The sequence below is a fragment of the Cetorhinus maximus genome, chromosome 21 (assembly GCF_964194155.1).
Source record: "Cetorhinus maximus chromosome 21, sCetMax3.hap1.1, whole genome shotgun sequence".
NCBI lineage: Eukaryota > Metazoa > Chordata > Chondrichthyes > Lamniformes > Cetorhinidae > Cetorhinus > Cetorhinus maximus.
The window spans coordinates 36444082-36468286 of NC_135899.1; the positions used below are offsets into that span (position 1 = coordinate 36444082).

At 45.3% G+C, this 24205-nt stretch overlaps 4 protein-coding genes across 4 annotated transcripts in view; 2 read left to right on the forward strand and 2 right to left on the reverse strand.

The window, feature by feature from the left end:
• LOC144695253 (uncharacterized) overlaps positions 1 to 24205 on the forward strand; it is a 612706-nt gene that overhangs the window by 553165 nt on the left and 35336 nt on the right. The window lies entirely within an intron of this gene.
• LOC144695251 (uncharacterized) overlaps positions 1 to 24205 on the reverse strand; it is a 124878-nt gene that overhangs the window by 82471 nt on the left and 18202 nt on the right. The window lies entirely within an intron of this gene.
• The window catches only part of LOC144695242 (uncharacterized), a 232698-nt gene that overhangs the window by 36540 nt on the left and 171953 nt on the right, over positions 1 to 24205 (forward strand). The window lies entirely within an intron of this gene.
• The window catches only part of LOC144695205 (uncharacterized), a 66905-nt gene continuing 65265 nt past the window's right edge, over positions 22566 to 24205 (reverse strand). The window contains 1 exon segment of the mRNA XM_078566091.1: positions 22566 to 23618. Coding sequence (XP_078422217.1) covers positions 23605 to 23618 — 14 coding nt within the window. The 3' untranslated portion in view covers positions 22566 to 23604.

A 24205-nucleotide genomic window follows, 5' to 3' on the forward strand; every position in this document is an offset into this window, starting at 1 on the left:
ACTAAGGGTCACTTATTAAAAATAAGGGGTCGCCCATTTGAGACAGAGATGAGGAAAATTTTTTCTCTGAGGGTTGTGAGTCTTTGGAATTCTCTTCCTGAAAAGACAGTGGAAGCAGACTCTTTGGCCTGAATTTTCCCATCAGTGATTTGGGGGCGGGGCCTGCTCGCCAATGGGAAAATGATGCGGGATGACGTCAGGAGGAACCTGGTCCCTTTAAATTTACAGGAAGGCGGGCGGACAGCGAAATCAGCTGTCCGCCCACCGACCTGTCAATGGCCAATTGAGACCATTGACAGGCTATTTAAAGTAATTGAAGACCTGCCCGTCCAAACTAAAGGCTGACGGGCAGGCCAGGAGCCCCAGCGGGCTCCAGATTATTCATGAAACTTCATCCACTGGCGGGATGAGGTTTCATGTTCCTTTTTAAAAACTTTAATAAATGTAATGTGATATTTATTAACATGTCCCATCTCTTTAACTTTTGTGCACTGTCACTAATCTCCCTGAGACAGCACTTAGTCTCAGGGAGAAGTGCGCTCTTTCGCGCACATGCGTGAAATAGTGCACTTTGACAGATGGGGATTCCCTCCCCACCCCGCACAGGAAGCGCTGCCGCTGGACGGGCCTTAATTGGCCCGCCCACTCAAAATGGCGGCGGACCCCGTTTCGGCAGCGGAGGTTGGCTGTTCGCCCACTGCCAAGCTGGTGGGGCCTGCACGCCCACCAAGGGCAAAATTCTGCCCTTTGAATATTTTTAAGGGACAGCTGGATTGATTCTGGATTAACAAGGGGGTGAAAGGCTATTGGGGGTAGGCGGGAATGTGGAGTTGAGTTTACAATCAGATCAACCATGATCTCATTGAATAGAGGAGCAGACTCGAGGGGCCGAGTGGCCTACTCCTGTGCTAATTCATATGTTCATATGTATGTTCGTACTGTTGTAAGTTTTAGAAGGGGTGTTTTGATATTTAAGACTTGTTTTAATTTAGCGATGCACAGCCGAATACTGGAACCCAAATGGCCCTTTTAAACTGTTTGAGTTTGTCAGAGATATAACCACCAGGCAAAGACTCAGACACCAAATTAGTAAATGGTATCAGAGTTTATTGATTATAAGCAAATTTTAGAAACTTATCAACTAACTAATAGAGGAAGAATGGAGGAAAAGTTTACTTATCAATGAAACTTTACCAACTTTCAAATGGGTGATCAATCGAAGAGAAGTGGACAACAACTTCAACTTCTCACACCAACAGAGAAACCGTCACTGCCTCCGAGAAGCACTACACCTTCCTGGGATTTCTACTGACAGGAAATCCATCACTGAACCAGTCTCAGGACAAACCACACTCAATACTCACCTGTCTCTGAGGTTTGTTGGAAACGACCTTCACGCTGATAGGAGGATGGTCACCTACCCCCGAAAATCTAAACCAGTTCTTCCACACTTGATTTACATAATAGGAACATAGGAACAGGAGAAGGCCATTCAGCCCATCGAGCCTGCTCTGCCATTCAATACAATCATGGCTGATCGAACACTTCAATGCCTTTTACCCACACTATCCCCATAACCCTTTACATTATTGTTAATCAGAAATCTATCAATCTCTACCTTAAACATATTCAATGAGCAGAATTTTATGGCCCTGTTTCGGTGGGGACGGGGCCGTAAAATGCGGCGAGACATTCTAAACCCCATTGGCTTCAGCAGGAATGTAAAATCCCACTGCCATAAAATTCCGCCCAACGACTGAGCTTCCACGGACTTTGGGGTAGAGAATTCCAAAGATTTTCAATCCTCTGAATAAATACATTTCTCCTCATCTCGGTCCTAAGTGGCATCTCCCTTATTTTGAAATTTGCGTCCCCTGGCTCTGGACTCCCCAACCAGGGGAAACATCTTACCTGCATCCACCCTGTCTATTCCTTTAAGTATTTTGTAGGTTTCAATGAGATCACCTCTCATTCTTCGAAACTCTAGAGAATACAGGCCCAGTTTGCCCAATCTCTCTTCACAAGACAGTCCCGCCATCCTCAGAACAAGTCTGGTGAACCTTTGTTGCACTCCCTCTATGGAAATAAATCCTTTCTGAGATAAGGGGACCAAAACTGTACACAGTACTCCAGGTACGGTGTAACTAAGGTTCAATACAATTGAAGCAAGACTTCACTACTCCTGTACTCAAATCCTCTTGTGATAAAGGCTAACATCCCATTAGCTTTCCTAATAGCCTGCACCTGCTTGTTAGCTTTCAGTGACTTATGGACAAGGACTCCCAGGTCCCTTTATACATCTACACTTTCTAATCTCTTACCATTTAGGAAATACTCTGCATGCCTGTTCCTACAACGAAAGTGGATAACCTCACATTTTTCCACATTATATTCCATCTGCCATGTTCTTGCCCACTCACTAAGTCTGTCCAAATCCTCCTGTAGCCGCTTTACATCTTTCTCACAACACACATTCCCGCCTAGCTTTGTATCAGCCAAGATCTTGGAAATATTACATTTGGTCCTCACATCCAAATCATTAATATATATTGTGAACAGCTGGGGCCCAAGTACTGATGCTTGCTATACCCCACGAGTCACAGCCTTCCAACGTGAGAATGACCCGTTTATTCCTACTCTCTGTTTTCTACCTGTTAGCCAATCCTTAATCCATGCCAGTATATTGCCGTCTATCCCATGTGCTTTTATTTTGCTAATCAACGTCCTGTGGGGGATTTTATAAAAAAACTTCTGAAAATCCAAGTATACTACGTCCATCAACTTTCCTTTATCAATTTTGTTAGTAACATCCAACAAGTCCTTCAAACATGCTTTCCCATTCACAAATCCATGCTGACTACGCCCAATCAGATCATGATTGTCCAAGTATCCATTTATCACATCCTTTATCATAGATTCTAGCATTTTCCCTACTACCTGTAAGGCTAACAGGTATGTAGTTCCCTGTTTTGTCTCTCCCTCCCTTCTTAAATAGTGGAGTGACATTTGCTACCTTCCAATCTTCAGGAACCATTCCAGAATCTATAGAATTTTGGGAAATGATCACCAATGCATCCTCTATCTCTATAGCAACCTCTTTCAACACTCTGGGATGCAGAATATCAGGTCCTGAGGACTTATCAACTTTCAGTCCCATTAATTTCTCCAATACAACCTTCTTACTTATACTAATTTCCTTCAACTCCTCATTCTCCTTAGTCCCTTGGATCTCTAAATCTGGGAGATTTCCTGTATCTTCCTCAGTGAAAACAGACATAAAGTAATCATTTAGCTTCTCTGCCATTTCTCTGTTCCCCATTCTGAATTCTCCTGACTCTGCCTGCAATCGACCCACATTTGTCTTATCCAAACGCTTCCTTTTTACATACCTATAGAAGCTTTTACAGTACGTTTTTATGTTTTTTGCTAGATTGTATTCATATTCTACTCTCCCTTTCTTCACCAGCTTCTTGGTCTTCCTTTGCTGTTTTCTAAAAATCTCCCAATCCTCAGGTTTACTGCTACTTCTAGGAACTTTATAAGCCTTTTTTACAATCCCTTTATTATACTGAGGAGATGTTATAATCCCACTTTAGCCAAGTTGTTGGAAATGGCCAATTGTTTATAATGTCCATAATGTGCTAAGAATTAACTCCATTGGTTCTAGCTAATTACACACATTGTCTTAAACTTAAACAACGCCTTCCTTTAAGCTATGTCTCTTATTGTGATGTCTTTACAGGAGTCTCATTCATTATGACAGACTCAACCGTCAAGGACAGTGTATGTTCCTGATAGAGAGGGAGTGCAAGGCTTATGGCTTTTCTCTCCCAGCTGTTACAGCACTTTAATTCTCTCATAAGAAATGCAGAAATAACATAAAACGACTTCTAATTAACTACCGATTATTAATTACTTATCCTCTAATTACCTGAGTAATTGAGGCACTTCCTTCTGACGAAATCATCTGTTGCTGGTCAGTGACTGCTTCGTAACACTGTTTTGGGTTAGTTTGTTGGAAAAGGTTAACAGCAATAACATGGTTTCTTTTTCGGTTCACTTGGGGCAGAATTTTGCCCTTGGCGGGAGTTCTCAGTGGGGGCAGTCGGGAAGCCGACCACTGCCCACGATCAGCACCGCACCGCAATTTTACAGAGCTGCCTCAGGAGGATGAAGCGCTGTTTAAAAAAACTAATGAAGAAAGTAAAAATGTCATAAAACAAGTCCCCTCATGCGACTGTGTCACTTGAACAGGGACATGTTTTTAATTCAAGCGTAAAATTTTTATATTATTTTTATTTGCTTCAGGGTGAGGTTTCCTAAAAAATGAAAAGGCCACTTGGCCTGTCTGCCTGCCCGACAAACATTAGGTGAACGTACAGTGAAAAATTCAGCACAATTGTTAACTTAATGGCCTTAATAGGCCTTTAATTGTCGGTGGGCGCGCTGCTGGCTCCGGCGCCCGCCCGCTGACTGAACTTTCACAAGAGTGCACGTTGATATCGGCAGGCTTGGCCGACGTCAATGCTATTTATTTCATGCTCAGGCATGTCAGGCACGTGCCCGCACGTTGAGCGAAAAGTCCTACCCTTGATGTTAGTATAAAATGGCCAAATTAAGCAAGCACACTAAAGCTGACAAAAATGAAATAGAAAACCTAGGCCAGATTACAAATTTGCCAGAAAGTTTTCCCTGAAATGACCCTTGGTTTTGAATCTGTTTTCTGGTCTCTCCCAGGAGGTAACACAGTCTCGGTTGGGCTGGAGAAGTCGATATATTTCGCTGCATTTGTGTGGGACAGGCTGGACGGACCAGAGGAGCTTTTCCTCTCTGTCATTTTTCATTTGTTCTTATGTTTTATTTCAGTGACTTAAATGTGAGAAGTTTAAGATTGGGAATTAAACATGGAAGGAAAATTAATGAACAGTGTGTGTCGTCTGATTTGTACACGGATCCTAGTGAGGAACAGATGGAGGAAGAGCTGAATTCTGAATGAGAGAATTACAGTCCGGAGATTGTCACTGGGCTCAGCTACTGACTGGGTGAAATCTCTGAACCACACACCAGGCAGGGCTCAGATACAATGCACAGTCTGCACATACTCTTCATTTACCCATCATTTTGTACATTTCTATCAGATCCATCAAGCTTGTCTCATCCGGCAGACAGAATCAACCCGCTCGCTGCTGTCCCACTACCTAGGAATGCTGTCTCTTGGAATGTGACCATTTCAGGAAAACTCACAGCAATTCCTCCCCTACTCCCTGAGGCTCCAGGAGAGTTACATTCCAATGGAACCAAACCTCGAACTCCCTGGAACTGACAATGTTCTCTCAGGAAATGGTCACATTTTCATTGAAAGGACTGGAGTGACCCCACTCTCACCTCATGTTGCCGACGTTTCTACCAGAACGTGACGACTCTGTGACAAGTCGTCCCATCTTGAATCTCTCAGCCAGGCTGCCAAAGCTCAGATAGCCGGGCGGTGAATGACAGAACACCGAAGTCAAGTCTTTCTTCATTTCTCAGCTTTTATTTACTGATTCCACACCAAGAACAACAGCATTCTTTCAGTCTGCTCCTACATATGGATAAAAGACACTAGCTGTTGCTGCTAATATCCTGAAAGCTTCAATCAAATCACCAGTTGACATTCTAAACCCCAGGGAATACAACCCGAGCTGAAAGTGTTAATCTTGTCCTATTATCTGAGGTTTCACATCCTTCCTGTCGTGAAGAGATTAATGTCTATAATGTTTTTGGAAATTATTTTTAAATTGGAATTGTAGTAGGGCCTATGTCTATGTGTGTGTGTGTGTGTGTCTTAATTAGATTAAAGCCAGCTAGTCTGGGTGCTTTGATATATTGTAGTTTGAGATGTTAATTGGGTAAACAGTAAGTAAGGAAAGAAGGTTAAAAAGTGCATTTGCATTTCTTGAATAAACGATTCAAAACAATGGGTGAAATCTTGCACCTAGCTAGAAGACAGAAACCACACAATGTGTTTAATTTTTTTACCTTACGAATAAAATTGGGAGAATGAAAGGGTCTATTGTTAGGAGTGGTAAAATTTAAAAACCTAGTAATAAAATGGAAAATTAGGTATAAACAGAAAAGAGTTTGTGTGTGTAAGGCAGAGGCATTTAAGATCTAACCAGCCTGTAAGCCCTACAACTCTGTCTGCAAAGGAACCTCATTCTGAATTCGTGAGGTCAAATGTGCTTTGTCTGTGTTTAAAGTCCATGAGTTATTGTTGCCTTGGTGAAGATTCACCTGGGAATTTGGGAAAATTTGGGAATTTGTTTAAATATTATTATGGTAGTAATTTGTAGACCTGTGTATGTGTTTAAATTTGTTGTTAAATTAATATATGTTTAATTTAGTTTTATATAAAAAACCTTTTGAGGCTTGGTGGTTTGATTCCTGAATTCAGAGCTTCATCTCAAACATACCAGTTGAAAATATAGGTTATGACAATTGTTCAAGTTTCCCTCTGGGATTTAAACAACGCAGCCTTTACCAACTGCTGTGTCATAACAATTGGGAGCTCTTGGTGGGATTATATTTATAATTCCTTGATTAGTTTGGAATTGGTGAATCTTAAGGTTCCGTGTACGAGAGGCACTTCGAATTCATGAGTTAGTGAGGTATTTTAGAAGCGATGAGACTGCAAGATGGCTTTGGCAATTGCTAAGACCTGTCTGGGAGCAGAAAATATAACTCTGAATGGGTTACAACAAATAACCAAGGGGACAATTTTCTCCCCGTCGTGTGGGCTGGTCGGGAGCAGACGCAGGTGGGCGGGCGCAGAGCCGATTAATTGGCCTGCGATCGGCTGCGTGCTGCCATTTTACGTGGGCAGGCCAATTAAGCTACCTGTATGGGCAGGGGGAGGAGGGAGAGTCAGGGCCTGTGCTCTTTTGCATATGTGAGTGAAAGAGCGCAGAGATCTCCCTGAGGCACAAAGCTGCCTCGGGAGATTAATTTCATCATGAGAATTTTAAATATAGAAGATAAGAAATCATTTACACTTGTCCCCTCATGTGACAGTGTCACATGAGCTGGGATGTGTTTTTGAAATGTTCGAAAAATGTTTATTTATTTAATAAAACCTTCATGAAACCTCATCCCGCCTGTGGATGAGGTTTCATGAAAAATGTGAAGGCCACTCAGGCTCTTTGCCTGCCCGCCAACCTTAAGGTTGGACAGGCAGCCCTGTCAATATCTTGAATTGGTTTGTTAATGGCCTTAACAGGCCTTTGACAGTTCAGCAGGTGCGCAGCCGACTCCGGTGCGCGCCCGCCGAACAGAAGATCGGAATGATACGTGGTGACGTTGGGACGCACGCCTGATGTCACCACATATCATTTTACGTGTTGGCGTGCAGGGCCCACCCCCGCACGCCAAACAGAAAATTCTCCTCCAAGAGTAAGTTAACAGAGTTGGCGGATAAGGTAAAATTAGGGTTACCTGTAGGGGTGAAGAAAGCAGACATAATTAAAAGTATAGCACAGCACCTACAGTTGGAAATGAAACCTGACACTAGTGAGTCACAGCTGGAGGTAGTGAGACTTCAGTTACAAATGAAGACGCTTGAACTTGAACAAGCAAAGGAACTAAAAAAAATCTTGAATTAGAAGCAAAGGACAGAGAAAAGACATTTCAAAGGGAGCAAGCAGAAAAGCAGGAGAAAGAAAGGACGCTGGAACTGGAATTTCAGGCAAGAGAGAAGGATCAAGGAAGAGAGGCAAGGGAAAGAGAGAAAGGAAGAGAAATAGAATACTTGCTTAAAAGGCTGGAAGTTAAAAAAAGAAATCTCAGGTTCTGAGGAGAGGTCTAATGATGATAAAATCTTTAACTTAAAACCCAGTGTTTAAATTCATACAAACTCTTCCAAACTTTGAGGAAAAAGATGTTGAAGCATTCTTTGTTTCATTTGAGAAGGTGGCTAAACAGATGAAATGGCCATAGGAGTACTGGACATTATTGTTGCAGCCGAAGTTGGTAGGTAGAGCGCATGAGGTATATGCTTCGCTATCTGCAGAGGCATCAGTGAATTATGATGTGGTGAAAAAGGCTATTTTGAGTGCATATGAGTTGGTTCCTGAAATATAGAGACAGAAATTTAGGAATATGGGAAAACAGCCTGGACGAACTTATATTGAGTTTGAAAGAGTAAAACAAAGTAATTTTGACCGGTGGATATGGGCATTAAAAATAGAGACAACATATGCAGCTCTTCGGGAAGTAATTCTTTTGGAAGAATTTAAAGATTCAATCCCTTCACTAGTGAGAACTCATGTGGAAGAACAGAGGGTTGATTCTGTAAGACAAGCAGCAGAGGTAGCTGATGATTATGAGTTAGTTCATAGAGCTAAACCTTTTTTTTGTCACCTTTTTAAATCTAAAAAGGATAGAAAGTGGGAAGGCGAAAGGAAGGTAGGTAACCGGAGAAGAGGTGTGGCTGGAAATTCCCAGGAAGTTTTTTTCTCAAAATAAAAAGGAAGGTGCTGAGGGTAGGAGTGACTTTCAAAAATTGAGGTGTTTTCATTGTAATAAAGTGGGGCACACGAAGTCAGTGTGTTGGAAATTACAGGGAAAATCTGTTGGAATTATTGGGGTGCAGAAGAGTTTTGGAAATAAAAGTACTGTGGATTCTGGGGTTCAGGCAAAGGAGAAACCAGTGGTTTGTGTACAGGTGAAACAGGGAGAATCAGTGATAGGCTAAAGAAGGGAAAATATATTCACAGTTTACCCAAGATTCTGAGGGGCAAGTTGCAGAAATGTTTAAAGACTTTGTGTGTGAAGGGAAAGTCTTTCCATGTGTGCAGGGTGGGGTAGGTTAAAATGTTAAAATTTTAAGGGACACAAATGCTAGTCAATCCTTACTATTGTGGGATAGTGACATTTGTTGTTCAGAGGGAGTATTGTAGGAGCAGGTGATAATAAGTGGGGTTCATGGAGATGCTAAACCTATTCCATTGTGGATGATAAGTTTAAAGAGAAAATGGAAGACAGGTGAAGTTATTGTTGGAGTCGTGGAAAAATTGCCCATTGCAGGGGTTCAATTTATTCTGGGTAATGATATAGCTGGATCGCAAATGTGGGTGATGCCTATGGTGGTTGAGCAGCCTTTAGAAGTGTTTTCAACAGAGGTAATACAGAAGGAACATTCTGGATTGTTTCCAGATTGTGTAATGAGATCAATGGCACACCGGTTGAAACAAGAAAAATAAGAAGCGTAGGCAGTTTAAAGGTAAGAAGAAGGTGTCGAAATCCAATTAGCTGGCACTGTGTTTGATAACATTGTTCAGGAGGAGGGACTACAGGACAATTCAGCTGAAGTGTTTAACTCAAGGAGGTTAGTGGAGTTACAGAAAAATGATATGCAATTAAATCAGTTATATCAGGCAGCTTACTCAGAAACAGGAGCAAATTGTATCCCAGTATGTTATTACCTTAAGGGTGATATTTTAATGAGAAAATGGAAGCCAGATCATGTCTCAGCAAATGAAAGCTGGAGGGATGTGTATCAGATTGTTATCCCATTAGGGTACAGAAATGAGATTCGGAGAATTGTTCATGAAATTTCACTGGTGGGGGGGTGGTGGGGGGGTGGTGGTGGGGGGGCACATTTAGGAACTAGGAAAACATAGGAAAAGATATAGGGGTATTTTTTTGGCTGTAGGATGTAGGATGTAATAAAATTCTGTGGAACATGTCACAGATGTCAGGTAACAGGGAAACCACAAGCAGTGATTAAGCCGGTGCCCTTAATCCTAATAGCAGCATTTGAAGAACCTTTTACCAGGGTCACGATTGATTGTGTAGGACCCCTCCCTAAGACTAAAAATACTTATTGACAATAATGGATGTGTCTACCAGGTTTCCTGAAGCGATCCCTCTAAGAAATATTACAACTAAGAAGGTTGTGGAGGAGTTACCTAAATTTTTTAACTTGATATGGTTTACCTACGGAAATACAATCAGATCAGGGTTCAAATTTTATTTCACAACTGTTTATGGAAGTAATCAACAGTTTGGGGATACATTAGTTTAAGTCAACAGTTTAACTTACAATAATTTAAGTCAACATGGCTGCAAGGGGATCAGGACTGGGAGCTAAATATCCAAGGATATACATCCTATCGAAAAGATAGGCAGGTTGGCAGAGGGGGTGGGGTTGCTTTGTTAGTAAGAAATGAAATTAAATCGATAGCAAGAAATGACGTAGGGTCAGATGATGTAGAATCTGTAGAGTTGAGGAACCGCAAAGGTAAAAATACCTTAATGGGAGTTATGTACAGGTCTCCGAACAGTAGTCAGGATGTGGGGCACAAGATACACCAGGAGATAGAAAAGGCGTGTAAGAAAGGCAAGGTTACAGTGATCATGGGGGATTTCAATATGCAGGTAGACTGGGAAAATCAGGTTGGTAGTGGATCCCAAGAAAAGGAATTTGTGGAATGTCTACGAGATGGCTTTTTGGAGCAGCTTGTGGTGGAGCCCACTAGGGAACAGGCAATTCTAGATTTAGTGATGTGTAATGAGGCAAATTTGATAAGGGAGCTTAAGGTGAAGGAACCCTTAGGAGGAAGTGACCATAATATGATAGAATTTACCCTGCAATTTGAGAGGAAAAAGCTGGAATCAGATGTAACGGTATTACAGTTGAATAAAAGCAACTACAGAGGCATGAGCGAGGAGCTGGCCAAAATTGACTGGGAGATGAGCCTAGCAGGAAAGACAGTGGAACAGCAATGGCAGGAGTTTCTGGGAGACACAGCAAAAATTCATCTCTAGGTAGAAGAAGCATACTAAAGGGAGGACGAGGCAACCATGGCTGACAAGGGAAGTCAGGGACAGCATAAAAGCTAAACAAAAAGCATACAATGCGGCAAAGAGCAGTGGGAAATGAGGGCATTGGGAAGCCTACAAAGACCAACAGAGGACAACTAAAAAAGAAATAAGGAGGGAGAAGATTAAATATGAGGGTAAACTAGCCAGTAATATAAAAGAAGATTGCAAGAGTTTTTTTAGATATATAAAAGGTAAGAGAGAGGCAAAAGTGGACATTGGGCCGCTGGAAAATGACGCTGGAGAAGTAGTAGTGGGGAACAAAGAAATGGCAGAGGAACTGAATAGGTACTTTGCATCAGTCTTCACAGTGGAAGACACGAGTAACATCCCCAAAGTTCAAGAGAGTCGGGGGCCAGAGATGAGTATGGTGGCCATTACCAAGGAGAAGGTGCTAGGAAAACTGAAAGGTCTGAAGGTGGATAAATCACCTGGGCCAGATGGATTACACCCCAGAGTTCTGAAGGAGATAGCTGAAGAGATAGTAGAGGTGTTAGTGGTGATCTTTCAGGAATCACTGGAGTCAGGGAGGGTCCCAGAGGACTGGAAAATCACTAATGTAACCTCCCTGTTTAAGAAGGGAGTGAGGCAAAAGACAGGAAATTACAGGCTGATTAGCATGACCTCGGTCATTGGTAAGGTTTTAGAGTCCATTATTAAGGATGAGATTTCAGAATACTTGGAAGTGCATGATAAAATAGGGCAAAGTCAGCATGGTTTCATCAAGGGGAGGTCATGCCTGACAAATCTGTTAGAATTCTTTGAGGAGGTAACGAGTAGGTTAGACAAAGGAGAGCCAATGAATGTTATCTACTTGGACTTCCAGAAGGCCTTTGACAAGGTGCCGCACAGGAGGCTGCTCAGTAAGATAAGAGCCCATGGTGTTAGAGGCAAGGTATTAGCATGGTTAGAAGATTGGCTGTCTGGCAGGAGGCAGAGAGTGGGGATAAGGGGGTCCTTCTCGGGATGGCGGCTGGTGACTAGTGGAGTTCCGCAGGGGGCAGTGTTGGGACTACAACTTTTCACTTTATACATTAATGATCTAGATGAAGGAACTGAGGGCATCCTGGCTAAGTTTGCAGATGACACAAAGATAGGTGGAGGGACAGGTAGTATTGAGGAGGCGGGGAGACTGCAGAAGGATTTGGACAGGTTAGGAGAATGGACAAGGAAGTGGCAGATGAATACAACGTGGGGAAGTGTGAGGTCATGCACTTTGATAAGAAGGATAGAGGCATAGACTATTTTCTAAATGGGGAGAGAATTCAGAAATCTGGAGTGCAAAGGGACTTGGGAGTCCTAGTCCAGGATTCTCTTAAGGTTAACTTGCAGGTTGAGTCGGTAGTTAGGAAGGCAAATGCAATGTTGGTATTTATTTCGAGAGGATTAGAATATAAAAGCAGGGATGTGATGCTGAGGCTTTATAAGGCTCTGGTCAGACCACATTTAGAATATTGTGAGCAATTTTGGGCCCCGTATCTCAGGAAGGATGTGCTGGCCCTGGAGAGGGTCCAGAGGAGGTTCACGAGAATGATCCCAGGAATGAAAGGCTTAAACATATGAGGAACGTTTAAGGACTCTGGGTCTATACTCGATGGAGTTTAGAAGGATGAGGGGGATTTGATTGAAACTTACAGAATACTGAAAGGCCTGGATAGAGTGGACGTGGGGAAGATGTTTCCACTAGTCGGAGAGACTAGGACCCGAGGGCACAGCCTCAGAGTAAAGGGAAGACCTTTTAGAACAAAGATGAGGAGAAACTTCTTTAGCCAGAGAGTGGTGAATCTATGGAATTCATTGCCACAGAAGGCTGTGGAGGCCAGGTCATTGAGTGTATTTAAGACCGAGATAGATAGGTTCTTGATTGGTAAGGGGATCAAAGGTTATGGGGAGAAGGCGGGAGAATGGGGTTGAGAAACTTATCAGCCATGATTGAATGGCGGAGCAGACTCGATGGGCCGAATGGCCTAATTTCCGCTCCTATGTATTATAGTCTAACAGCTTATCATCCGGAGTCACAAGGAGCTTTGGAATGATGGCATCAAACTTTAAAAACTATGATGAGAGTGTATTGTTAGGATTATCCACAGGATTCAGATACAGGAATTCCATTCTTCTTATTTGCTATTAGAGGCGCTCCTAATGCATAGACTGGTTTTAGTCCTTTTGAACTAGTTTATGGTCATATGAGGTAAGGAGACCACTGAAATTGATCAATAAGAAATTGGTGGGTCAAAATTCAGAAGTTATTCTCCTGGATCATGTATCAAATTTCAGGGAAAGATTGAACAGAGCATGTGAGTTGGCTAGGGAACATTTAAAGATATCACAGCAAGTGATGAAAGTGAAGGCAGGTAAGAAAGCTAAAACTCGCAGTTTTGTTTCTGGAGAGAAAGTATTACATTTGTTACCAGTACTGGGTGATTCATTAAATGCAAGGTTTAGTGGGCCTGACAGGATTGAAAATAAATTGAGTGAAGTAAATGATTTAATAAATACTCCAAATAGAAGAAAGAAGCAGAGGGTGTGTCATGTAAATATGCTTAAAAAGTACTTTGACAGGGAAGAGGAACAAAAAGAGGTGTTAGTGATGGCGGATGATGAGAAAGAGGTAGATGTGCAGGACTTTGAAATTGATTTTCCTCGAATCAAATTGGATAATGAGGGGGTACTTGAAAATTTAAATGAAATATTGAGTTACCTTCCAAGCAAGTGTCAAAGTGATTTGGTAAAGCTATTGCAGTCACACAAACCTATTTGTGGGAATAAGTTAAAAACAGATTTAGCTTTATATCTGTATCTGTACAGGCTTCATCTTCAATAAGGCAACATTTGCCTGAAACTTGTTGGTCTTCCAGTGCAAAGAGTTGTCCCCAGCCGAGTGTTGCAGACTGGCACATTCCAAGGTCCAGGACTATGTGCTGAGGGACGCACAAAAGCTTGGGGCAGCCACCACAAAGGCGCAATGGGGAAAGGTCACTGTCTTAGACCAGTGTTGCGAAGGATGGGTTTGGCCACGCTCCAAGTAGTTGGACCGTGCCGTACCACCTGTCCCTCGTGGAAAAATTTATGCAGAGAAACACCTTTGACCACAAGTCCATCAGGCAGTGGTCGGCACGTAACATCTTAGAGGCCCTGAGGGAAAAGGGGAGGGTGGATCCAGTGGGATGGTTCCCCGAGCAGACTGTCAAAGTCATTTGGCAGAATGCCTCATCACCAGAACTTTCCAACAAGCACCAAGGTGTAGCTTGGCTGGTGGTGAGAAAGGCCCTCCCTGTCAGATCCTTCCTACATGCCAGGAGTCTCACCCCCTCAGCACGTTGCCCTTGAGGTGGCTGTGGTGGGGAAGAGACCGTTGTTCACCTCCTTGTGGAATGTGCCTTTGCAAAGAAGGTCTGGAGAGAGATACAGTGGTTTTTGTTGAAGTTCATCCTGAGCAGTTCTGTGACACAGGACTCTGTGCTCTGTGTTCCCAGGGACACACACCGAGACAAACATCAGCTTCAGCTGGAGGATTATCAACTCAGTGAAAGACGCTCTTTGGTCTGTCCGAAATGTGTTGGTCTTCCAGTGCAAAGAGTTGTCCCCGACTGAGTGTTCCAGATTGGCACATTCCAAGGTCCAGGACTACGTGCTGAGGGACGCACTAAAGCTTGGGGCAGCCACCACAAAGGCGCAATGGGGAAAGGTCGCTATCTAAGACCTTTCTGCCACAGTGCACCGAGGGGCTGGGAATTGTATAGACCCCTCAGGCTGTATGACTCACATTGAATGCATGCAGTGAATACTATATGTATCACGATTGTATTGAAGTACCTCAAAGTGCAACATGATCTTTGTAGATAACTTAAACACTGTCTGACTGTCTGTAATGACCATATTGAAATGTCCGTAATGTCCATTGATTGTATTGAAGCACCTCATGATCTATGTGGAAAAGTTGAATATGATTATCAGTTGGGAGGAAAGTGGTAGTTTTCATTGAACTTGTTTGACCTGAAGCCATGAGACTCCATGGAGTCAATAATGAGACTTCCCCACCTGCCAGTGGGATGGGATATACCCAGGGATGGTGACGGAGGAGTCTGGGATGTTTCCAGATTGATACGATTCAGTGAGTATCACTACTACTTGACCAGTCTGTGGGGCAGCTCTCCTTACTTGGGTACTTGTCCTTAGACCTTGGTAAGAGAGACTTTATAGATTTCACTGGGCTGAGATCACCCTAATCCTATTCTAACACAATGCCAGGATTGTCCAGATCTATCTGATTTTCCTCTTATTATTGGACTTTGTAGTGATTGTTTATCATTGTTTGCTCGGCCACTTCAAAGGGCAGTTCAGAGTCAACCATGTTGTGTGGGACTGGAGTCACATGTAGACCAGACCAGGCAGTTGTAGCAGGTTCCCTTCTCTGAAGGACAATATTTAGGTTTTTAGGACAATCTGAATTTTTCATGTTTTATTTTGATTCTGTTCAAAAATTCTGAAATGTATTAAATTCAGTTTCACAACATGGAGTGGTTGAGGTGAATAGTGTAGATACCTTTAAGGGGAAACTAGATAAGCACATGAGAAAGGAACAGAGGCTATGCTGATAGGGTGAGATGAAGAGTGGTGAGAGGAGGCTTGTGTGAAGCATAAACACCAGCATGGACCAATTGGGCTGAATGGCCTGTTTCTGCACTGTAATTCTATGTATGTAACTTTCCGTGGATGGATTTGAACTCTCAATCTCTGGATTGTTAATCCAGCACCAGAGCAATTCAGCTGTCATACCTGGAAAAACCTCCATTAATGCCTTCATTATAGATGTTATCTGAAGTCTTCCATCTTTCCCAAAAGCCTGGGCTTGGATTTGATAGTTTTGCCCAGGGCTGTGGCTGATAGCTGAATTTGGGATGTGCAGTCTGAGTGAGTGCAGTATATCTAATTTCTCAGGATAAACCAGAAGCCTTACGGCTGCTGGGAAGATGGGGGTCTGGATGGAGGAGAGAAAGTAGCCACGTTGTCTGCTCCAGATCACTATCCAGTATCCCTGCTGGAAACAGAGGGTGTGTGACAGTCAAGTGCCTACCTGAAAAAGGATATACTTACCATAGAGGGAGAACAGTGAAAGTTCACGAGGCCGATAGCAGGGATGGCAGGGCTGTCATATGAGGAGAGGTTGGTTTGATTGGGCCTGTATTCACTAGAGTTTAGAAGAATGAGAGGGATCTGATTGAAACGTATAAAACTCTAACAGGGCTAGACAGACTGGATGCAGGGAGGATGTTTCCCCTGGTTGGGGAGTCTAGAACCATGGGCCACAGTCTCAGGATATGGGGTAGGCCATTTCGGACTGAGATGAGGAAAAATTTCTTCATTCAGAGGGTAGTCACCCTGTGGAATTCTCGACCGCAGAGGCTGTGAAGGCTGGGCCACTGAGTATATTCAAGAAAGAAATTGATAATATTTTGGCAATTAGGGGCATCAAGGGGTATGGAGAGAAAGCAGGAATATGATGTTGAGATACAGGATCAGCTATGATCATATTGAATGGTGGAGCAGGCTCAAAGGGCTGAATGGCCTTCTCCTGCTCCTAGTTTCTATGTTTCTATTAAGGACCTTCATCTGATCGCCAACACAGGGGAACAGCAGACTGGCACTCACTGTGGAACAGTCTCTATCTGAGGAGTGAGGGAGTTGTTTTGATGTTATTACTGAGCTTTAGTGAGGTTTTACTTTTCCCATACTTTCCAGTCTTACCGTACCTTGATGAGGCTTTGCTTCCCTATGTCAGACTTGAGATAGTCGGTGTAGTTTAGTAGTTTTAGTGTAGTTTAACTTCAAACAGTTTATTAAGGACCATTTACAAAGACCTCAGGGTAAGCACCTGGTATTCAGGGTACAGACTATTCTGCACTGAGCTCTCTGGGTCATCTGACTATTGATGTCACAGTTACATCATTATCATCATCATGGTCTCATTAACATAACCATTAACCCTTTACTCTACATCTCTCCACAAGTATAATCTCAAATCTTACATTCTTTTATTAAACTATTTACATTACATTTTCCAAGCTCTGTAAACCTCCTGTACTGAGCACCATTTCTGTCCAACTCCTACGCTTCCCCCCACCTCCCCCCAAGTCACTGTCCCCCGAGTCTTCAATCTCCAACTGTGTCCTCGCTCTCTTGCAGGATGTTGTGGACATTTGTGTTCACTTGTCTTTTTCCTGGAAGACAAACACATTGGCGGAGTGGGATAGCAGCTTCTGACAGCTGCTGCTATCTGGGCTCTGATCCTTACGATGACCTGACTGTGAGGGTTGTGAAACCCATTCAATGTAAGACTGATTCAAGAGGGAAAACTTCAGAACATGGACAATCACACTCTCTTCAATAGGAGGAGATTAAACTAAGATTCTGCCTGGGATCAACTGCTTCTGCTTTTCACACTAAAGGCTCTGGCTGGGCCAGGCCTCTGTGCTGCGAAAGGGCTGGGCCGGGGATCCATACTGTGAGTTGGGCCAACCCAGGCCTCTGTGCTGTGAGCCAGACTGTGCCGGGTCTCAGTGCTATGAGCTGGGCTGGGTCCTTTTGATGCAAGGCCTCGATGCTGTGAGCAGGGCCAGGTCAGGCCTCTGTGCTGCGAACAGGGCACCCAGGTTGTGAGCTGTGCCGGGCCCCTGTGCTGTGAGCCGGACTGGGCCTCCTTGCTGCAATCCGAGCCAGGCCGGGCTTCCTTGCTCTGAGTCAGGTTGGGCTGGGCATCTGTGCTGTGAACCAGGCCGGGCCTGCGTGCTCCAAGTAGAGCCAAGCCTCTGCGTTGAGAACCAGCCAGTCTGGGCTTCCTTGCTGCAAGCCAGGCTGGGCCGGGCCGACGCACAGCTGGACCTCTGTGCTGCGAGTCACGCTGGGCTGGAGGTCCATGCTGCAAGCTAGGCCGGGTGTCCATGCTCTGAGCCGGGCCGGTCCATGGGATGCGAGCTGGGCCAGTTCGGACCAGGCCTCTGTGCTGTGAGCCATCTCAGGCCAGGTCTCATGCCGGGTGCCCATGCTCTGAGCCAGGCCTCCGTGCTGCGAGCTCGAAGAATCTGGGCCTCCGTGCTGCTAATTAGGCCAGGCCTCTGAGCTGCAAGCCAGGCTGGGCTGGGCCTGCATGCTGCGAGGTTGCGAGGCTGGCCCTTCTAGTTGTGAGCTGGGCCGGGCCGGGCCGGGCCTCCATGCAGCTAGCCAGTCTGTACCTCTGTGCCATGAGCCGGTCTGAGCTGGGCCTCTGTGCAGCATGCCAGGCCGTGCCCAGCCTCTGAGCTACGAGCCGTGTAATGCTAGGCCCCCACGTTGTGAACTGAGCTGGTCCAGGCCTCCAGTCCTCGAGTCAGGTTGGGCCAGGCCTCCAGGTCTCCGTGCTGAAATCTGAGTTGGGCCACACTGCTGCGAGCCTGGCCAGGCTGGGCCTCCGTGCTGCGAGTCAGGCCAGGCCGGGCCTCTGTGCTGCGAGACAGGCCAGGCTGGGCCTCTGGGCTGCGAGCTCCAAGGCCGGGATGGGCCTCTGCTTTGTGAGCCGGGTCCAGCCGGACCTCCATGCTGTAAGCCATGCCAGGCCAGTCTTGTATGCAGGGCCGGGCCACAGTGCCATGAGCCGTGCTGGGCCAGGCTGGGCCTCCGTGCTGCAACCTATATTTTATCAAAATACAATCCCTAATGTTTTGCTTCAGTAAAGGGAACCTGCTGTACAATTGCCTGGTCTGGTCTACATGTCAATATGTGACCCAATCACACACGATATGATTGACTCTTAACTGCCTCTGAAGTGGCCGAGCTCCCTCTGATAAACAATCACGGTGCGGAGGCCCGTCACTCAGCATAAAGGCCCAGCCCAGCACCGAGGCCCAGCCCGGCACCGAGGCCCAGCCCGGCGCCGAGGCCCAGCCCGGGCCCGGCGCCGAGGCCCAGCCTGGCACTGAGGCCCAGCCCGGCACCGAGATCCAGCCCGGCACCGAGACCCAGCCCCATCTGGCTTATAACATGATGCAGCACAGAGGCCCAGCCGACTCTGCTTGCAGCGCAGTGCTCTGACGCGCAGCATGGAGGCCTAGCCCAGCCCAGCCTGGCTGGCAGCAGGGTGGCCCAGCTCACAGCACAGGGTCCGAGCACTCAGCATGGGGGCCCATAAGGCAACACAGGTGTCCTGCCCAGCACGCAGTAAGGGAGCCAGGCCCGGCTCGCAGCACTGGGTGGGGGCGGGGGCGGGGAGTTGTGGGGGGCAGGGCAATGGCAGGTGGGGGTTGCAGCTCATAGCAGGGGGTGGTGGTGGTGGCCGGGCTTCCAGCCCAGGGGCCAGGCATTCAGCACGAGTTCCCGGCACTTAACATGCGGGCCCAGTGAGCTTGCAGCCCGGGCCCAACTCACAGTTCGGGAGCCTGGCTCGCCAAGCGGCGGCCCAGCACTCAGCTCGAGGGCCCAGCTCACAGCACAGGAGGCTCGGCTATTCTCCCTTCCCCTTCTTTTCCAACCCCCTCTCCTTCCCCGCCCTATCACTAATTCCCTTCCCCCACACAACCACCCTCTTCCCCACCCTCTCCCAAGCCCCTCCCCCACCACCTAAGTGAACAGCAGAAAGTGTCTGTCCAACAGCTGGTCAGTAAATCCTCCCTCGTGCAATGGGACTAAGATCACTCTCTCTCGAATGTGCATTTCCTCAAGAACCCAAAGATTCTCTCGGATATTTCACTGAGCAAACCTCCCAAAATTCCCCACATTCATCTTACTCCTCGGTTCCGGAGGTTTGTCCCAACAAATTGCCCTCTCCCTCAATTCCACTCTGCTTCCACTGGGTCTGGAGCCTACACCTGGGTTCACAACAGACTGCAGGGAAGTCTGGAAGCTAAGGAAAGGAATCCCAGGAATCAGTAAGGTCAGCCTGGTTTTTGATCCAGGAGATGGGAAAGAGATGTCCTGCTGCTGGTGAGAGAAACAGACACAAGGGCAGTGTTGGTGCATTCGAGGGCATCGTCCTCCCACTCATGAAGTGCCAGAAACTGGATTCTCCATCAGTCAGATGAAGGTTTCCAGGGCTATGGAGATGTCATCAAAGTACTTCAGAGGGACAGGGCCTCGGCTCCCTCATCAGGCTCAGCATTTACTGGAATGGTGACTGAAGGGACCAGGAGTTGTCCCTTGTGTCTCCATCGAGTTCTGGGTGAGGTATAAGGGAAGAAAATTATCTCTACAAATGAGCTCAGTGATTCAGCGTTGACCAGTGTCTGTACATTGGTCGGCTCTGTGCCACCCGCCTCTGGAGAGGGAATGTGATCATCAACTAAATTTCAACAAATTGGGTCTCAGGAACAAATGCTGAGATTCACTGTAAACCCATCCAATGGGGCCGAGCAACTCCATAAACAGCAGTGGGAAAGTAGATCATGTGAGAGTGGGAAGAGTGATCATTCTATTCAGTCCATGACTCAGCACATTCGAGCTTCAATGTCCCATTTATTACAGATTGACACCTTCCTTCCTTCTTTCTTTCCTTCCTTCCTGCAGGGTCAAATTTCATCTCATGTCTACAATTCACATCTTCCCGTTGTTCAATATTCTGTGCTAGTTCTCTTTGTGCTGTTTGCTTTCTAATTCCTTTGGAACAGGCCTCGTGTGTGTTCATCTAGATTGAGTGGGGAGCCTCATTTTGTTCAGAATCCTCAATGTTTTACATTTTCCGATCCTTTCCTTCATCATCTCTCACTCAGGGTGATTCTTTGATGCAACAAACCAGCCGTAATCTCAACTGCAGGGGAAATCCAGCATTTCCCCATCTGACCAGCACAGCAAGAGGTGTGGACAAGATGGACGGTGCTGAGTGTGACTGGACAAGTCCTACCTCTGCTGTCACTCTCTTATCTCTTGTACACTCCTGGAAATGTGCTGTCAGAGAGACACAACATCTGTCGGACAGTCCAGCTGTTTGAAGATGAGCTGTAATAAAGAAATTGAAGAGTTCAAAGGTGGGAAATCCCAATATTTACAACACTCCAACTGGAACTACAAGGAAATGATAAAGTAGGATGGGAGTGGACAGGAGCTGATCACAGGAGAATATTGGAAACAAAAGGTGTTTGTAACTCAAAAGGAATGAAATTTGCTGCACTCCAGTGTTTCACCCAGCAGCAGAACACCAGAAACCTGTGGCTAGAAAGGGACAACGGTGCTTGGAGGAATTTTCAATGTCAAACCCTCCTTTTTACATATTTATAACTTAGAATGATATGTTAATGATTGTCATCCTTATCATGACCAAGAGGCCATTTCCTTCATTCCCATCAGGCTGTGTGAAGTCCAGTCATGTCGTCTCTCAGAGCTCCAAGAACACAGCAGCAGGGAGGGAGGGTCTCCCATTGAGGCCTGGCCTCAGCTTTGGTCACAAAGGCAACAACTCAAGCCCCAGGAATGGAGCTGAGCTGGGCCAGGAGGCTGACACCTTGGGCTGAATTTTCCCGGCCCGGTGTTAGCGGGGTTGGAGATGGGGATGCTGGGAATATTGAAGGGGGGATCCACCTCAGACTGGCTCCCTAACACATTCCCACTGTCAGGGAAATTTCCCTGGGCCGACTGGGAATCCTCTGATTGTTGTCAGCAGCATCGAGTCCCAACAGGGCTGCGGTTCTCTCCCTTCACAGGGAAATCCAGCATTTGCCCATCTGCACTGCAGCAGCAGCTGTGGGAAAGATTGTCCGGGTTTCCCAGGCCAATGAGTTGAATCCACGAGGTGATTGTCTTTACAGCACTGCTTGTGGGTCAGGAGGAATGTTTGCTCCAGGCTCAAAAAACTGCTTTGTGTAACTGAACCCCCCATTCCCCACCCCACTACCCCCCCCACCACACAATCAGTGATCTGTCTTCCTTCATCCAACCACCATCTCCTCCCCCACACACTATTTCCCTCCCCAGTCACACGTCCAGAAATCATGAACCAACTCCCCCTGCCCCAAGTATTGGGATTCACTCGCACGATCTCTGTCTCTCCCTCAGTACACCTACCTGCTCTCTCAGGCTTCAGCCTGGTAAGCTTCCCCACTTGTAAGGTCTTCATTGTGCCATACAAGTGCCTGTGGGCAAGAACACAACAGAAAATATTTCCAGATTGCTGAAAAGAGATACATGTTGTGAAGCTTTTCATCTTACACTCAGCAGGACAAATGCAAGAATTCCAAATTTCAAATGATCACAACAATTCAAACTACAGGTGAAAAGTGTATTGATTGGTTGGCAAGTTGACTCTGATTAGCCAAGGCGTTGCCATGGAGAATGCATGGGGAATTATTGGTTCCCTAACATTCTGGATAATCCAAAAAAAGCACAAGACTTGGACATATTCCTTCTGTTTGCAGAGAACGGGTCCCTGTGGATGAATGTCTCTCACTTCAAGCAAGTATAAATGAGCCACATTTAAGAGCTGGACTGATTATCTTCAATTAGCTATTAGTGTAGTGTCACGGCCCCTGTCCCTTTTTCAAACTGCCCGTGATCAGTGAATTTAAAGAATAGGAATGGTGTATGTGTTTGTCTTAACCCCCTGAGTGTGTCAGCAAGAAATTGTACAACAGCAGACTTTCAGGAATTTCTTCTCAAGAAAAGGAAGATTATTGTTTATTTTTAAACAATAAAAACTAAATAATGAACATGACTTCACTCACACACATTCACTCACTAACACGCTCTAGAAAAATTACAGGGGTAAAAGATAGTGCACTGTTACAATTTATATAAAAAAGGAAATGTTGATATGTCACTTGCCTGATGTAACCTGATGATCAAAGTTACAGGACTGATGAGAGGTCTTCTTCAGTCGAGGGATCAGTTAAGGGATTTCACAAGCTGGGGTAGAAGAGATTTATAGGAATCCCCTTGAAAGGTTGATGTTGGTTTCTGGTTGTTCCTTCAATTGATGAACAGTCAGTTCTTGTGTGTGTTGATGTTCAGGTAGAGAGTCATCTGCTCCTTGGTTTGTCTGCAGAATGTGTGGCTGATTATTGCCGTGTCCTGAGGCTTCGGAGACTGTGGTCAGAATGACAATTTAATGTGTTTTTTAACCGACATTGATTCTGCTCCGATTGTTCTAGAAGTTTATGCTTCACTCAGGCTGCCACTGTCAACAGTCACAATCCTTTCTCTTTGTGAGACAGTGAGTCAATTCCCTGACTGGGTTCTGGAATTCACACAGCAGTGTCACCTGATGGTCAGTGGACATTTTGTGGAAACAGTGACCTTCTTTCTAACCCAATATTTGAACAGCTTCTCTGTTCAATGTCCATATTGAATAAGATCCATATTTTAAATTATGAGTATGCCATACCTTACATGACAGTAGCTATTAGCGCACTCAGGATTGTTCAGCAAGTGCTGTCTAATCAGAATCACATCTGACAGTAAACATTTTCTTTTGGGTTTTGTGAGCCCAGGCTGGTTGAATCCAGTCTGCCTATTATGAACAGCCGAAGGAGCATGTTGTTTGATCCGATCAGCCAGTCGCTGGGATGTACAGCCTACGTACCTGGCATCACATCGACACTGAAATCCAAACTCCCAGAGTGACATCACACTGATGGGGCGTAACCAGGTGATATCACAAAGGAGCCAGCAGCCAATCACACAGTGGCCAGGAATGATGTTACAGAACAGCTTCAATGGCCAGTTTTAATGGTCAGGGAGATTGTGTCCGATCCCAGTTCCAGGTACCGGACTATTCAACCTTGATTGTCTTCACGGTAATAACTCTGTAATTGAACCACAGAACCATAGTTTCACACATAGGCCTGGACAATATGGCATGTTATACCTGTTAGATAGGAATACAGCTACATCTTCATACACTAAGATGCAGTCACGTGGAAACAGTGTGCGACATTGATTACAAATAAATAGAATATATTAGGTTAATAGATTAATGTAATTCGATTACTTGATTATCAAACATAACTGGGTTACAGACTAATTATTAAACATGAATTATACTACAAAGTACAGGATAGAAGTTCAGAACAGACGGTTCTAGTTTTTCTGGAACATTCTTTCCTCTCCTGTACACCCAATACTGTGAATCCCTATCCCACACACTCTCCCTCTCCCTTGTGCTGAAATCCAAACCCATCGCAGCATCTCCAAAATATTTCCTGCTCACATTCACTGCTCTGAAGAAGTCATATGGACTTGAAACGTTAACTTTGTTTCTATCTCCACAGATGCTGCCAAACCTGCCGAGTTTTTCCTGAGTTTTCTGATTTTAATCCAAAATGTTTCCTTTTGGTTAACTTTTCTCCCACCCCAGAAGGTGCTGACTCTGACCGGGTTGAGTTTTACACTC